At 46.8% G+C, this 18,031-nt stretch overlaps 1 protein-coding gene across 1 annotated transcript in view; it reads left to right on the top strand.

The window, feature by feature from the left end:
* The first annotated feature begins 11 nt into the window (after window positions 1-11).
* Window positions 12-18,031, top strand: part of LOC132807345 (zinc finger protein 850-like) — a 46,795-nt gene continuing 28,775 nt past the window's right edge. The window contains exons 1-2 of the mRNA XM_060821574.1: window positions 12-67; window positions 11,292-12,982. Of these exons, the coding sequence (XP_060677557.1) occupies window positions 11,699-12,982 (1,284 nt within the window). The 5' untranslated portion in view covers window positions 12-67; window positions 11,292-11,698. The remainder of the gene's footprint in view (window positions 68-11,291; window positions 12,983-18,031) is intronic.

Genomic DNA, 18,031 nt, shown 5'->3' with positions numbered 1-18,031 from the left:
GCCCTCCACCCGACTGGCAAATGCATGGAGAGAAATTTACTTGGAGACAAGGTATGGGTTGAAATTGGTGAGTGAGGCAGTATTTCCTACGGGTTACGGCTGTAGCAAGGACCCAATTACAAAGGGACAATTCGGTGCTGACCAATAGTAAAGGAAGAGAGGGGGGTGGCAATGTGTGCGGTTTGACCTTGAGCTGCTTATTTAAAAAAAACAGCAACTTTTTCTACGCCTTTTTGGTGAGGGGGGGAGGTGCGGGGGTGGAATCTGAAGCTGTAACAAAGTTGGGTCACAATAAAGGTTACCTGAACTTACTGCCAGGCTCAGGCTCTCATTGAAAGCTTTGAGCTCCAAGAGGTTTTTGTTTTAAAGCTACTCATTTTTTTTGCAGCCTCCTGCACTGAGTTTCCAATGTCGTGTATCAGAAGGAGCAGTGAATGAGGAGCTAGCATCGTTAGAAATTGTAAATTTTTCGTGAGTGCAGGTACTGCATCGTTTCATCAGAATTGTAAAGTTTACTGGCAGCACCAGGAGTTGTGGGTTGTGTTCACTAGATACGCGTATCTTTACAATTAAGAATACCTAAAATGATATATTCAGAAACATAGTTGAAGTCTGAAAGCATTTTAAATTTTTTAAAAGGGCTGTTGAAACCTTTCTGAAACTTGCACTGAATTATATGCAGTTTAACCACAGCTCAGGACAGGTTGGAAGGGGTGAATGGCCTGTTCCTAGTCTTGTGAAATTGGTTCTGACTATGTAGAAATAGAGTCATAGAGTTGTACAGCATGGAAACAAACCCTTCAGTCCACGCCGACCAGATATTCTAAATGAACCGAGTGACCCATTTGCCAGAATTTGGCCAATGTCCCTCTAAACCCTTCCTATTCATATCCCCATCCAGATGCCTTTTAAATGCTGTAATTCTATCAGCCTCCACCACTTCCTCTGGCAGCTCATTCCATAAACGCCATAAACGCACCACCCTCTGCGTGAAAAGGTTGCCCCTTAGGTCCCTCACAAATCTTCCACCCCCTCCCCCCAACTCTATGCCCTCTAGTTCTGGACTCCCCCCTACCCCCAACCCTGGGGAAAAGAGATACAAAAGTTCATTTACTCCCCCCACAGGATAAAGAGTTGCCCAGAGGGAGGGGGTTTCACTCTGAACCTCACAAGACCAGTTCTGTGCAGTGACATCAACTATGGAGTGAGGGGGTGGGGTAAGGTGTCTGGGTAATGGGGTGGGGCCAAGCTGAAAGCAGTCCATACACAATTTGCAAAAATCCCAACCCGAGGAATCCACCCGAGGCAGATGGGAAATGGAAGCCTTTCCCACAGTTGCCACACTTCCACGGTTTCTCCACGGGGCGGGATTCCATGGCTGAAGCTTCAGTTACACACAAACGTGTGTGGAGCCCCTCCCCACCCAGAATTCCTCTTCCCAGGCCCTATAACTGTTTCAGGCTCCACACTCAGTGTGCTGTAACAGTAGGGTCTCTCATCCAGTCCCACTGATGCTGAAAACCTACTCAAACAGGAACCGAAAAGCTTTGCTCCTTCTCACAGACTCATAGTTGAAAACTGTTGCAGTCCCAATGGACTGAGTGACTGTCAGACATTGACATCAAAGTGAAGACTGTAGACGCTGGAGAGTCAGTCGAAAAGTGCAGCGCTGGAAAAGCTCAGCAGGTCAGGCAGCATCCGAGGAGCAGGAGAGTCAATGTTTCAGGCATAAGGCCTTCATCTGTTGATTTTGAAACTTCCGTCTTCAGATCTTCAAATACTCTATAAAGAGAGATTACAAAGGTCATCACTGTCGGTGCAGGGTAGAAATTCTGAACAAGCAATTCTACTTTCTGTGGAATATTCTTTTCTTTATTATTCCACAAAATTGAAAGCATCATCCCACTCTCCCTTCCCCTCTGTTCTCACTCCGCTCTAACTAATTCCTCTGAAGGTGCTGAATCAGGATCTTACAGGGATAGAAAAGCAAAAATATCAAGACTGACATCTCTCTGAATTTTGAATAGTTCCACCTGGAAGTTAATATCTTTCACAACACTGGGATACCACTGAGAGTGAGCAGGTCTGATTTTGGGAAGCAAAAAAAGTGTGTCAATTCGGGGTGAATCGGGAATACAGCTTCTTGAGGAAGAACCAGACACGAAATGGTTAACGTCCCCAGGAAGGTGGGAGCAAAATGAGACATCAAGGCATTAACACCGACATTAGAGAGAAAGTGAACCTATTGACGTGGCAAATGTTAGTGGAAAGCCAGAGTCATAGAGATGTACAGCACAGAAACAGACCCTTTGGTCCAACTCATCAGTACCAACCAGATATTCTAAATTAATCCAGTCCCATTTGTCAGCACTTGGCCTATGTCCTCTAAACCCTTCCTATTCGTATACCCATCCAGATGCCTTTTAAATACTGTAATTGTACCAGCCATCACCACGTTCTTTGGCAGCTCAATCCTTACACGCACCACCCTCTGAATATAGGAGTTGCCCTTTAGGTTCCTTTTAAATCTCACCCTCACCCTGAACCTAAGACCCATCCAGGGAAAAGACCTTGTCTATTTACCCTATCCATGCCCCACATGATATTATAAAAGTTTGTAGGGTCACCCTCAGCCTTTGGCGCTCGACAGAAAACAGCTCCACCCTGTTCAGCTCAAACCCTGACAACATCCTTGTCAATCTTATCTGAATCCTTTCAGGTTTCACAACATCCTTCCTCTAGCAGAGAGACCAGAACTGCACACAATACTCCAAAAGTAGCCAAACAAATGTCCTGGAGAGTGCACAACGTAACCTCCCAACTCCGATACTCAGAGGACTGGAAAAGTTTTCAAAACCCACAAAAGACAACCGGGAAAGAATGGAGGGACAAACCGATCTTGGACATCGGGGGGGGAGGGGGGGTGGCGGATGGGAATGAGGGATGGAAGCTGAATGTGCTGGAGCCAAGGCAGAGGAAGAACAGAGGATGAAAAACCGACTTGAAGGAATACTGCATGTGCTGTACTTGTACCTGTTGCAGTTACTGGTGGGAATCGGGTTCATTTTAAACATTGAAACAGAAAACTATCTACCCCTCCGCCTTCCCAACGTCGATCCTTCCGTCCCTCCTCACCCGGGTAACTAAGACACATACCTGAGTTAGTGGAGTCTCCTCCCTCCCTGGATTCACTCCAGTTGCTACAAGTGAATAGATTTCCCCTCCTCCCATCTCTGTCTCCCTCCCGGGATGAAGAGTTGCCCAGACAGAGTGAGATTCACTTAAACGGACAGGGCCACTTCCCTGCTGTGACATCAACATATCAAGAGGCGAGTCACAGTTTGCAAAACCCCTTCCCTTCAGAGAATCCCCACAGTGTGGAAGCAGGCCACTCGGCCCAAAAACTCCATACCGACCCTCTGAAGGTTAACCCACCCACACCCATTCCCCTACACCTGTTGCTCTACATTTACCCCAGCTAACCTGCACATCTCTGGGCACTAAGTAATTCAGCATGGCCAATCCACCTTAACCTGCACATCCCTGGGCACTATGGGTAAGTTGGCAAGGCAAATCCGCCCCCCCACCACCTAACCTGCACATCCCTGGGCACTATGGGTAATTTGGCATGGCCAATTCCCCCGGACCTGCACATACACACACACACATCTATGGGGGTGAATTTGTGTGTGTGTGTGTGTGTGTTTGCATGAGAGAGAAAAAAAATCTACATCAGTTTATCTCTGCCTATTTGCTAACAGGTGCTTTATTTCTGTTGGTGTAAATATTGTTGTAAATCATAGCTGGGTGCTAACAGTTAGATGGAAGGGAGACAAAATTCCCCAAGTAGGGCACCATGAGAATCCTGGGAGAGCCCCATTTCTGGTTTACTTCTGAATGAACAAACATTAAGCATGAACACCTATTTATTTCTAATTTTGTTTCATTTTTCTTGTTTAATTCTCTGTTATGACTACACTCTGTGCCTGGATGGTTGACAGGCTGGGAGATTGTGGGTTGGGGCTTGATTACTGAATGTTTTATTGTTCCAGAAGGTGTAATAGGGAACAGGGAGATCGACAGAGGACAGAGAAATCAGGCCCTGAAATCCGAGGTGACACCAGTGTACCCTGTGCTCAGTGCTTTGATGACCTTTGCCAACCCTCTGCCTTTACCTCAGTTCCCATCTGATTACCCCCTCGATATTCAGGATCCAATCCTTGTCATCCTGAAGCCATGTCTCTGTTAGGAGTCTCAGATCATAATTATTCTCTTCAATGTGTGCAGTTAATTCATTCACTTTTGTTACAATGCAGCACCCATTCAGACACACTGTTTTTAGATTCAAGTTTTGTGACCTTTAAAATCCAGTTTTGATTGCTGGTACATTTACTCCCCTTGTACCTTTCTATCATTCTCTGATGTTTATTTTCCACATCACTATACTGCTCACATGCCTTGATTTGGATTGGCCATGCTAAATTGCCCAGAATGTCCTGGGATGTGCAGATTAGGTGGGTTAGCCATGGGAAATGAAGGATTATAGTTTGATAGTAATAGAAGCAGGAGTTGGCCATTTGGCCCATCCAGCCTGCTCCACCATTCATTAAAATCATGGCTGATCTATCCATCGACTCAGCTCCTCCTCCCTGCATTGTCCCAACTACCCTTCATTCCCCTACCATTGCAAATACCCATTCAACTCTGTGTTGAGTTTAGAGTCATAGCAATGTTCAGCATGGAAACAGACCCTTTGGTCCAACCCGTCCATGCTGACCAGATATCCCAACCCAATCTTGTCCCACCTGCCAGCACCCGAACCATATCTCTCCAAACCCTTCCTATTCATATACCCATCCAAATGCCTCTTAAATGTTGCAATTGCACCACTCTCCACAACTTCCTCTGGCAGGTCATTCCATACACACACCAGCCTCTGTGTGAAAAAGTTGCCCCTTTAGTCTTTTATATCTTTCCCTTCTCACCCTAAACCTACGTCCTCTAATTCTGGACTCTCCACCCCAGAGTAAAGATTTTATCTATTTATCCTATCCATGTCCCTTATGATTTTATAAACCACTATACGGTCACCCTTCAGCCTCTGACGCTCAAGGGAAAACAGCCCCAGCCTGTTCAGCCTCTCCTTATAGCTCAAATCCTCCAACCCTGGCATCATTCTTGTACATCTTTTCTGAACCCTTTCAAGTTTCACAACATCTTTCTGATATGAAGGAGACCAGAATTGCACGCAATATTCCAACAGTGGCCTAACCAACGTCCTCTACAGCCGCAACATGACTTCCCAACTCCTGTACTCAGTACTCTGACGAATAAAAGAAAGCATACCAAACGCCATCTTCACTATCCTATCAACCTGTCACTCCACTCTCAAGGAGCTATGAACCTGCATTCCAAGGTCTCTCTTAGTGAAGATGCCTCTCCTGCTTCCATGGGCAGACAATTCCATAGATTCACTACTCTTTGGGAAAAGCGGTTCTTCCTCATCTCGGTCCTAAATCTGCTCCTCCTAATCTTGAGGTCTTATCCAGCAGCAGAAATAACTTGATAGCGTAGGGCTTCATCCCCACCATGCAACAAATTCCCATCTTCCATCAAAGTCCCGGATGTAGTTACTCACTCAGTTGCTGTCTCACAAATGCAAGATTTCATTGTAACTTCTGCTCCCATTAAGGGCAAAACATCTTTGAAAGCTGCTCTGAAACTCCAGCCTTCACAATCACACTTCTGCTTTCACTGAAGAAGATTAGAGTCATACAGCACGGAAGCAGACCCTTTGGTACAACTCATCCATGCTGACCAGATATCCAAAATTAATCTTGTCCCATTTACTAGCATTAGGTCCACATCCCTCTGCATCTGGATGGGTACATGAATACGAAGGGTTTTGAGGAATATGGACCACATGCTGGCAAATGGAAGAGATTGATTTCGGATATATGGTTGGCAGAGACGAGGTGGGCTGAAGGATCTGTTTCTGTGATGTATGACTCTAACTGTCTTCGGTGAAAACAGAAGTGTGGTTGAGAAGATGGGACTTTCAGAGCAGCTTTCAAAGATGATTTGCCCTTACTGGGACGAGAAGAAGTTACAATGAAATCTTTCATATGGGAGACAGCGAGCAACTAAGTGAGTACATCCGGGATTTTGGTGGCAAGTGGGAATTCATTGCACTTTGAGGATGAAGCCCAATCCTATCCAGTCATTTCTGCTAGTGGCTGAGACAAGGCCTCAAGCTTTGGGGGAGTAGGTTTAGGACAGAGATGAGGAGGAGGAAGTGAGGGCAGTTGCTTTTCCCAGAGAGTAGTGTATCTGCGGAATTCTCTGCCCGAAGAAGCAAGCTCCAAAATGCCCCGGTCCTAACTCTTCGACTTGACATACCCGTGAATGTAAACTCTGAAGTGTTTTGGTTAACTGATGCAAATATTTCCACTTGTTCAACAATCCAGTGTCAGCTGTTTCAGTCATTAAGATGGTTTTGATTCATCTACTAAGAAAATCTATTCCTATGAGACAATATTCATGACAATGTACGCGAGGTGATACTATATATGCAAGTTGTAGACAATTAAAAAAGGCCGACCAAGCAAGGAGGTGGTTAACAAACCCAGGGCATCCCTCTTAGAGTATGCATCATGTTTGTTTACAAATTAAACACAATTCAGATCTTTTCCTAGCTGCTTTCCGAAAATCTGGGTGCCACCAGGTTTGTGAGTGTGTCCAATAATGTACGTAATCAACAGAAATAGGCAGCAGCAAAGAATGAACACAAACCCGTCCAGCAGGGGGCACCCACATTTTGGTTTGAGTATTGAGGGAGTACCCTTTTTGAGGCCCCTATGATATCAGTACCATACCCAGGCTAATCTGCATTGAAACCAGATTATAAAGTTTTAACCTTTCTGCAAACTTCTGCCTGTGTGTGTGTCTCTGTAACATTTTCCAACTTTCTTCATATCTCAGTTTGTCAGCTTTTGTTTATTCCTTCCTTCCTTCCTTCCTTCCAAGGGTAATGAGGCACTCACATTCCAGAACAGCCCAAGTTAGGGAGTTGAGCCTCCTAAATCCTGGCTGTGACACATTGCTGCTTAACCAAGTGTGCAAACTCTAAATACCTCTCAGCTGTTCCATTTGCAAATCGAACACTGAATTCAAGGCAAGTTGTTCATGTCTCTGCATTAGTCCACAACCCGGGGAAATACAACGGAGTCTTTAATAGTTGCCCAATGTGTCCTGTATACCAAATTCATTCAAGTCTGGACGTCCTGAAGCGAGCAATTATACTTCAGATTTCTACTCGCCAATTAAAACTAATGTTGGGCACTCAAACAGATCGGAGGCATCTTGAAGCATGCCACGGTCCTCAGTGTGGGTCCAGGGCTTATCAAATAGGGTTTCACCTCTCGTAACCCTGGGGCAAGCCAATTCATTATTACTAACTTTGGAAAGCGCAAGTGCTCTCAGCAACATTACATCCAGACACTAGGACCCTGTTGAGTTCTCTCACTAGTATCTTGTGGCTGAGTGGGGAGAATTGTATCAACATTTCTAACAGCACTTTTGTCCATGGCCAGCTTTCCTCTTTATTTTGGACACAACAAAAGTAGCAACCACCCTCTATATTTCATCTCTCAAAGGATATCAGCCAGTGACCTGAGAGGACCAGGGTATCTCCTGCCTGACTCGCCAACTGTGGGGGATGGAAATAAAGCCCCATGTCAGGAAAGTATTTGTTTATCAGGAAGCAGTACAGCTGCAAGGCCAACCGTCTGGGCTGAGCCTGGGAAACACAAGCTTTAGCAAACAGGCACTAAGCTGAGATTCGAAATGGTTTCCAGGTTTAATATGTGACAAAATGGCTGACCCAAATCTAACAATTCTCCCACATCATCGCAGGGAATAAAACAAGAAAAATGAAACAAATGAGAAATAAATAAGCGATCGTCCTTAATGTTTGTTCATTACGAAGTAAACAAGAATTAGGGGTCTCCCAGGATTCTTAGGGTGCCCTACTTGAGGAATTCTGTCCAACAAGTTTAATTGGAAGCAGTATCTTTCGGAGTGCAGTTCCTTCATCAGGGGATTGTGGAATATAAGATTGTAAGACACAGAATTTATAGCAACAGTTTATAGTGTGATGTAACTGAAATTATATATTGAAAATGACCTGGATTGTTTGTTAAGTCTCTCATCTGTTCGAATTACCATGATAGTTTCAGTTCTTTCAAATGTAAATCACAAAACTTTTTTAAATAACTAAATCCTCAAGTGAACTTTACCAATTGGTGTCACGTCAGCCCAGATAATGTATTGAAGGTGTGAGCTCCCCTGTGTGAGACTGTCTGTGCCACAATGGTTAAACTGACTTATAGAATCTTACATGGATTCATGCAGTTTTTGAGCAAAGTAAGACATAATTCTGCAAGTACAAATTCACCCAACAAATTTGTTTGTATGTGTGTGGGGATGTATATTTGCAGATACATTCTATGTGCATTTTTTTAAGAAAAAATCTGCAGGCAGTCAATACATGTAATAGTTTGTAAATTCGACTTTGGAAACAGAACCAGTCTGACACCAGATTGGGATACAGGCAGACTCTGACCTCACACCTTTAATGCATTGTCTGAGCTGAGATGTGAGCTTTTGCTATAAAACCTTGTTATCTCGAGAAGGTGACAACAAGAAGTTCTGGGATTTACATTGTAATGAGACCTGCAACCTATTTGAAAAGGTGGAAGACTTAACAATCCAGGCTTGTTCAGTATACCATTTCAATGGCAGGACACTGGAATGTTTTGCTCTAAATTGTGTCTTAGGATCTTATCCTCCACAGCCACCTGATGAAGAGGCAGCACTCCAAAAGTTCCTGCTTCCAAAGAAGCCTGTTGGACTACAGCCTGGAGTTGTGTGATTCTAGAATCTGGTTCCCAGCATCTGCAGTCCTTGTTTTTACCTAGTTGATTTAACCCTTGCAAGGATGCCTGCCTTGAAGAAGTTTTCCTCCTCTCTCTACAAGAATCTCAGGGAGTCCCTCTCCCACTGCAACTCTCAGATCATTTCCTCTGCCCTGAAGCTCTTCAACTATGTCCTGAAACAGACTCACTACCACAGCCACATTTGCTTCCTCAGTGCCTGCCTCCGTAACCAACTCATCCTACACAGATTCCAGACCATCTTTAAACCAGTAGAGTTCGGATCCGAATAGGCCAATCCACCCTCCTATCTGGCCTATCACCTTCATCCCCACCCCCATTCACCCATTGTAGTCTTTGCTACCATCCCCCACCCTCCTCCCTGACCTATCCCCTCCATTCACACCCCCATTTACCTATTGTACTCTATGCTACTTTTTCCCCACCCACACCCTCCTCTCATTTATCTCTCCACCCTGCAGGCTCTATTCATGATGAAGGGCTTTTGCCCTAAACGTCGATTTTCCTGCTCCTTGGATGCTGCCTGAACTGCTGTGCTTTTCCAGCACCATTCTCATCAAAAGTGGATTGGCCATGTTGAATTCCCCATAGTGCCCAGGGATGTGCAGGTTAGGGTGGATGGCTATGCTAAATTAGGCATAATGTGCAGGTAAGACGCATGACTCAGGGTTAAATGTAGGGGAATGAGTGTGGTGGGTGACCCTTGGGAGGGTCGGTGAGGCCGAGTGGCCTGCTTCCACACTGTGGGGATTCTCTGAAGGGAGGGGGTTTTAGAAAGCGTGTTCTCCTCCCGTTCTGCTGCAGGCGCAGCGCATGCGCAGTGCGGCGTCCCGCTGTCGGTCTTGCCCCGCCCCCTGCACCGTCCCTTTTCCTCGCCCCGCTCCCTTGTGACGTCACAACGCGGAAGTGGCCCTGTCAGTTTCAAAGTGAATCTCCCTCCCTCTGGGTAACTCTTCATCCTGGGAGGGAGGCAGAGATGGGAGGAGGGGAAACTGTTCACTTGTAGCAACTGGAGTGAATCCAGGGAGGGAGGAGACTCCACAAACTCAGGTATGTGTCTTAGTTACCCGGCTGAGGAGGGACGGAAGGATAGAAATTGGGAAGGGAGAGGGCTGGATATCTTTTCTGTTTTGATGTTTAAAATTCACCCGATTCCCACCAGTAACTGCAACAGGTACAAGTATAGCACATGCAGTATTCCTCATTGCAGCTTCAAGCCGGTTTTGCATCCTCTGTTCTTCCTCCACTTTGGCTCCAGCACGTTCAGCTTCCTTCCCTCATTCCCTTTCCCCCGCCCTGATGTTCCAAGCTGACCCGCAAAAGATCGGTTGGTCCTTCCATTCTTTCCCGGTGGCGCCCATTACTCTTGTCTACATCTTGCCTTATCCGGCCATGTGCGTGAACAAAGTGTTAGCGTATATCCTCTTTCACTGCCAGGTGCTTCCTTGTTTGCGAAAGCAACATTTCCTCCCATTTTTCGCCGACACTGAGCCTTCTGTCCTCCTTGATTGCGTTTTATTTTGTTTTTGCAGAAGCAGGAAACAGATGCTTATAACTGTTTGTACGAGCATATCTAGTTTAACCTACAACCCCCGCCTCACAGCACCTTTATCTGTTTGTCTGTAATATCTACCATTGTTTGCAGGCACATTTCATTCTTGTATGCACATTTTAGCTAATGCAAAAGCAATTATATATTTCCTTCACATAATTTTAACTCTTGTTAACTCCACTCTTGGCTGAAACAATTATACCCTGGCGTTAGTTCATTTACCTTGCAGAAGCAATTATGGTTGCAGAAGTAACACTGTAGTTGTTGTGGGAGGAAACCCACGCACACATGGGGAGAATGTGCAAACTCCACACAGCCAGCCGCCCCAAGGCTGGACTTGAACCAGGGACCCTGGTGCTGTGAGGTAGCAGTGCTAACCACTGGGCCACCAATGAGTATCCCCAGAGTGCCAGAAGAATCTGCCGACTTCCTCCCAGAGTCCAAAGATGCGCAGGTCAGGTGGACTGGCCATGCTAAATTGCCCATAGTGTTAGGTGTATTAGTCGGAGGGAAAATGGGTCTGGGTGGGTTACTCTTCCGATTCACCGATGCTGAGGCAAACCTTCTTCATTGCCTTACAGCATCCTGTTACCACTTGGTGAGCCCAGGTGTCCCTATCTTTAAGTTCTTTCTTCTTTCTGAGCCTTCCTGCCTGTTTATTTCCTCGTGCAGGAAATGTACACAATAATATAATAACAGAAGAATATTCCACAGAAAGTAGAATTGCTTGTTCTGAATTTCTACCCTGCACTGATAGTGATGACTTTTGTAATCTCTTTTTGCAGAGTATTTGAAAATCTGAAGACTGAAGTTTCAAAATCAATGGATGAAGGGCTGACGCCCGGAACATTCACTCTCCTGCTCCTCGGATGCTGCCTGACCTGCTGTGCTTTTCCAGCGCCACATTTTTTGACTGACTCTCCAGCGTCTGCAGTCCTCACTTTGATGTCAATTTCTGACAGTCACTCAATCCATTGGGACCACAACAATTTTTGACTGTGATTTCTGTGAGAGGGATCAACACCTTTTGGTTCCTGTTTGAGGACGTTTTCAGCATCAGTGGGACTGGACGAGAGACCCCACTGTTGCAGCGCACGGTGTGTGGAGCCTGAAACAGTTATAAAGCCTAGGAAGTGGATTTCACGGTAGGGAGGGGCTCTACACGTGTCCGTGAGCAGCTGAAGCTCTGGCCATGGAGAAACCTGAAGAAGCCCGCCCTGTGGAGAAACCGTGGAAGGGTGGTGACTGTGGGAAAGGCTTCCGTGTCCCGTCTGCCCTGGAGACTCATCAGCATAGTCACACCGGGGAGAGGCCATTCCCCTGCACCGACTGCGGGAAGGCCTTCAGCACATCCTCCCACCTGCGGACCCACAAGCGGGTCCACACGGGGGAAAGGCCCTTCACCTGCTCTCAGTGCGGGAAGGGCTTCAGTACTTCCTCCAATCTGCTGACCCACCAGCATGTCCACACCGGGGAGAGGCCGTTCACCTGCTCTCAATGCGGGAAGGGCTTCACCTGCTCCTCCACCCTGCAGAGCCACCAACGGGTCCACACGGGGGAGAGGCCCTTCAGCTGCCCCGAGTGCAGGAAGGCCTTCAGCACTTCCTCCAACCTGCTGGCCCACCAGCGGGTCCACACCGGGGAAAGGCCATTCACCTGCTCTCAGTGCGGGAAGGGCTTCACCTGCTCCTCCCGCCTGCGAAGCCACCAGCATGTGCACACAAGGGAGAGGCCCTTCAGCTGCACCACGTGTGGGAAGGGCTTCACTTGCTCCTCCACCCTGCGGAACCACCAGCGTGTCCACACCGGGGAGAGGCCGTTCACCTGCTCTCAGTGCGGGAAGGGCTTCACTTACTCCTCCACCCTGCGGAACCACCAACGTGTCCACATGGGGGAGAAGCCCTTCAGCTGCCCCGAGTGTGGGAAGGGCTTCACCTGCTCCTCCACCCTCCAGACCCACCAGCGTGTCCACATGGGGGAGAGGCCCTTCAGCTGCTCTCAGTGCGGGAAGGCCTTTACCCATGTCTTCTCCCTGATGAGGCACCAGCGGATCCACACGGGGGAGAGGCCTTTCAGCTGCGCAGAGTGCGGGAAGGCCTTTACCCAGGCCTCCACCCTGCTGACCCACCAGCGGGTCCACACGGGGGAGAGGCCCTTCAGCTGCCCAGAGTGTGGGAAGGCCTTTACCCAGGCCTCCAACCTGCTGACCCACCAGCGGGTCCACACCGGGGAGAGGCCATTCACCTGCTCTCAGTGCGGGAAGGGCTTCAGGTATTCCTCCCACCTGCTGATCCACCAGCGGGTCCACACGGGGGAGAGGCCCTTCAGCTGCCCCGAGTGCGGGAAGGGCTTTAGCACATCCACCATCCTGCTGAGGCACCAGCGGATCCACACCGGGGAGAGGCCGTTCATCTGCTCTCAGTGCGGGAAGGGCTTCACCTACTCCTGCAACCTGCGGAAGCACCAGCGAGTTCACGTGCCGTCTCAGGGGGATTGAAGGAGTGATGGCCGAGTGCTATTGTCGATTGGACTATCAACCCGGTTCCAGGGACTCCCGGGTTTGAATCCCGCCACGACAGATGGCAGAATTGGTATTCGGTCAGAAATGTGGAGTTTGGAATCTAATGATGAGAGCGTTTTTTTAATCCTTGTGCTGTTTACCCTCACTATTTTTTTAATCCTTGTGTCTTTTATTCTTGCTTTTACCTGTGCAACTGTTTATAGTAACGTGTAAACACTAGTGAAGGAGATTATGCACCAGCATTTTATGTTCCTCAGTCATTGATTAGTAAAGCAGGTTGTGCACTAAGCCTTGTTAACATCGATATAGTTTGTTCATTGGAAAAGTAGACTTTTTATTATTTCGAGTCATAGAGATGTGCAGCACGTAAACAGACCCATTGAGTCGAACCTGTCCACGCCAACCAGATATCCTACATTACTCTCGTCTCCTTTGCCAGTACTATATCCCTCTAAACCATTCCTATTCATATACCCATCCAGATACCTTTTAAAGGCTGTAATTGTACCAGCCACCACCACTTCCTCTGGCAGCTCATTCCATCCCTGCACCACCCTCTGCATGGAAACATTGCCCTTCAGGTACCTTTTGGTACCAACTATGTCCTCTAGTTGTGAAGGTCACCCCAACACAGAGGAAATGACTTAACAACATTGAGTAGCCAGCCAAATGCAAAAGCAATCAAATATCGAGCCACATGGGGGAAAAAATATTGCTCTGCCCTTTTTGATCTCCGATAGGCATTTGGAAACTTAAAATCTGTCAAAAACACCAGCATTGCTACACCTCATATTGTGTACACTCCTCGGTGTCAACAAGCAGGGCACATGTTTGCCAGTGTCACCAAAACACTGGGCGTGTTCCTCGCTGTCGGCAGAAAAGGGACGAAACCTACTTTTGATGAACAAATAAGGATCACTGGAGGACCGGAAGGAGACTTGTCCTCCTGCCATTCGGAGCTCCCCTATTGGTGAATGCGGAAGTTGGGCCATGAGGTTCTGAAGTTCCTGCCCCTCCCCTCTCTCAATGAAGATTGAGCTTCACTCAGACTGCAGCTTCCTTCCTCTGTCCATCATCTGTGAGTACAGCACTCTCTTTTCTCACCCCCTTTTCCATTAACGTTTCATTCTGGGGTTCAATTGTTGACTTGTAGCAACTGAAAGGAATGGAAGTGAATCCAGCGAGGGCACAGACTCTGGAAAAGTTAGTCCAGGCCTTTCTCTCAATTGGCAAAATAGACAGGCAGGAGACTGGAAGAACGCAGCAAGCTAGGCAGTATCAGGAGGTGGAGAAGTCGAGGTATCTGGTGTAATCTTTGTTCAGGATTGGAGGTGGGTATAGGGAGAGCTGTGGATCAAGGGTGATGAAGTGAGGATAGGTGGAGACAGGTAGAAGGTACAATAGGTGCAGGAGTCGGCTCTTCTGCCCTTCGAGCCAGCACCACCATTCATTATGATCATAGCTGATCATCCTCAATCAGTATTCTGTTCCTGCCTTATCCCCATAATCTGGTTGGTGAATGGGAGGAAGGAATCTAGTTGGCAGGGAAGAGTGGAAGGGGCTGGGAAGTGAGATTATTTGAAATTGTAGAATTCAGTGTTGAGTCCTCCAGGCTGCGGACTGTTCAGACAAGATGAGGTTTTGTTCCTCCAATTTGTCAGAAAGGGGGTGGGAAGGGGCATTAAAATGGGTGGAGACTGGGAAGTCCGCAAAGCCTCTGTGGACCCAGCTGTGACGCTCGGCAAACCATTCCAAGTTTACGCTCGGTCTTCCTGATGTAGAGACGACCACAACTGGCAAAGCACAGTGGGTCGAGCAGTAGGACAGTCGTAGTTTGGGGCACAAGCCCTTCATCAGGAATGATGCGTGGATGTTCAGAGGGACATCAGCGTCCTTCTGTGCCAGTTGTCAGACAGGTGCAGCAGGCAATGAGCAAGGCAAGTGGTGCATTAGCAAGAGGAATTAAGTTCAGAGGTGGAATGTCTTCCAGCAGTTAGGAGGTCATTGAATATATTCCAGGCTGAGTTCACATGATTTTAATGTGGATGCTTGTGGGGGAAGGCAAGAAAATGGTTTTAAGACCAGTATCCAGTTTTAAGACAGTTCCAGAGTCAGACAGCACAGAAACAGATTCTTCAGTACAACTAGTCAATGCTGACTACGTTCTCAAACTAAACCAGTCCCACCTGTCAGTGTTGTGGCCCGTATCCCTCCAAACCTTTCCTATTCATGAACTTATCCAAATGTCTTTTTAACGTCGTTACTGTACGTGCATCCGCCACTGCCTCTGGACATTTAGTCCTCACGTGAACCACTCTGTATAAAAAATTGTGCCCTTCAAGTCTTTTTATAATCTCTTTCTCCTGTCACCGTCAAAATTTGCTCCCTAATCTGAAACCCCAACCCTAGGGGAAGGACACCTGTCGTTCACCTCATCTCTCCCCTCATGATTTTATAAATCTTGATAAGGTCACATCTCCACCTCCAATGCTCCAGTGGAAAAGTCCCAGCCCATCCACCTAGATGAAGGTAGATCCATATCCAGTCATGATTGGTTCAATGCTGGTCCCAATTCTCTCTCGGTGTCCAGGACAGCAAGAGACCACAAGACATAGGAGCAGAAATTAGGCCACCAGGTCTGCTCATTCTATTCAATCATGGCTGATAAGTTTCTCATTTACATTCTTCCGCGATAAGCAAAGTGAAAATGGAGCGAGTGTGGGATGGAGATTTTCAGCTTCCAGGGAATGAGAGAAAGAGTTCACTATAAATTAGAATTTATGGGATCAGCTCATGAGCCAAGGAGAGTCAATTGAAGTTTAATTTAGAGAAATCAGAGGTTTGCATTTTGGTCAAGCAATCCAGGCAGGACTGACACAGTTAAGGGGAGTATTCCAGAATAAAGAGACCTTGGAATGCTGGAGTCTCAGGTGGACAGAGTAGTGAAGGCAGCGTTTGGTTTGATTTCCTTCATTGCTCATGGCATTGACTATAGGAGTTGCGAGATCATGTTATTCACCCTTCCCACTCGAATGTGTGCTATCTAACTGCTTAACTGTTTTTAGTGAGTATAGTCCACACCTCCCGCTGCTGCCATAACGTGGTTTGTTTGGAAGCCCTAGCTTTCAGAGTGATTAGATTTACTTTAGATTTTATTACTTAGTGTGAAAACAGGCCCTTCAGCCCAAACCGACCCTTCGAAGAGCAAACCACCCAGACCCATTCCCCTACATTTACCCCTTCACCTCACAATATGGGCAATTTAGCATGGCCAATTCACCTAACCTGCGCATCTTTGGATTGTGGGAGGAAACCGGACCACCGGAGGAAACCCATGCAGACACGGAGAGAATGTGCAAACTCCACCCAGACAGTTGCCCAAGGAGGGAATTGAACCCAGATCTCTGGCGCTGTAAGGCAGCAGTGCTAACCAACAGTGCTGCTGCTGCTTCAGGTGGTTGTGGAGAATACGATGATTAGACGATTTACAGCCAAAGGAATCCAGTGTCATGGAGATGTGATACATTCAACAATTTAGATTAAATCGTTCATCTTTTAGAATGGGGTTCTGTTCTTTGGTATGTTAATCCCAGAACCTGTTTCAAGTAATTTTCTCAAGAATGTAATTTAAATGCAGAGCTTTTCTATCAAAAATGTCAGGCTGACTCGACGTTAGGACCCAGACAGAATTCACACCTATTGAAGAGTAGGCTGGGACTTTTATTCACTGGAGCACAAGAGATTGAAAGGTGAAGGTGTCGGGTGCCTCATTAGCGAGTTTGTAGATGACATTTAGATTGATGGAATATCAGATAGTGAAGGGGACTGTCAGACGATCCAGCAGAATATATAGATTGGAGAGTTGGGAAGAGAAATGGCAGATGGAGTTCAATCCAGACAAATGCGAGATGATGCATTTTGGAAGATGCAATTCAAGAGCAAGCTATACAGTAAATGGAAAGGTCCTGGGGGAAATTGATGTAGAGAGAGATCTGGGTGTTCATGTCTATTGTTCTCTGAAGGTGGCAATGCATGTCAGAGTGGTCAAGGCAGCATACAACACACATCATCAGACAGATTGAGTAAAAGAGCTAGCAGGTCATGTTAAAGATATAAAAGATTTGGGTTTGGCCACATTTGGAATACTGCATACAATTCCAGTCGCCAGATTTCCAAAAGGATGTGGATACTTTGGAGAGAGTGCAGAGGAGGTTCGCCAGGATGTTGCCTGTTATCGAGAGCGCTAGCTATGAGGAGAGGTTGAGTAGATTAGGATTATTTTCATTGGAAATAAGGAGGTAAAGGGGGGGGGGGGGGGTTCTGACTGAGGCCTATAAACCATGAGAGATGTAGACAGGGGTGGATAGGAAGAATTATTTTCCCAGAGGGGGAGACTTAATTACTCAGGCTCACAAGGTCAAAGTGAGAGGGGAAAGGTTTGAGGGAGATATACGTAGAAAGTTTTTTACGCAGAGGGTGGTGGGTGCCTCGAATGCATCGCCAGCGGAGGCGGTAGGGGTGGGATCGACAGCATCATTTAAGATGTATCTAGACAGATACATGAATGGGCAAGGAGCAAAGGAATACAGATCCTTAGAAAATAGGTGACAAGTTTAGATCGAATATCTCGATCAGCAGAGCCTTGGAGGGCTGAAGGGCCTGTTCCTGTGCTGTAAGGTTCTTTGTTCTCTTTTATAGAGGTTGACAAAACCATGAGGGGCAAAGATAAGGTGAACAGCATGCGTTGTTTCAAGATTAGGGAGCAAATTACGATGAGAGGAGAAAGATTTAAAAAACATACGAGGAGCACTTTTTTTTAAAAAAGTGGTTTGTGTGTGGAATGAACGTCCAGAGGAAATGGTGGATGCAAGTTGAGTAACAACGTTTAAAAGACATTTGGATAAGTACCTGAATAGGAAAGGTTCGGAGGAATATGGGCCAAACGCAGGCAGGTGGGACGAGTTTAGTTTGTGAATATAGTCAGCATGGATCAGTTGGGCTGAA

Source organism: Hemiscyllium ocellatum (genome assembly GCF_020745735.1).
Source record: "Hemiscyllium ocellatum isolate sHemOce1 chromosome 27 unlocalized genomic scaffold, sHemOce1.pat.X.cur. SUPER_27_unloc_15, whole genome shotgun sequence".
NCBI lineage: Eukaryota > Metazoa > Chordata > Chondrichthyes > Orectolobiformes > Hemiscylliidae > Hemiscyllium > Hemiscyllium ocellatum.
This window is presented reverse-complemented; position numbering and strand designations above follow the sequence as displayed.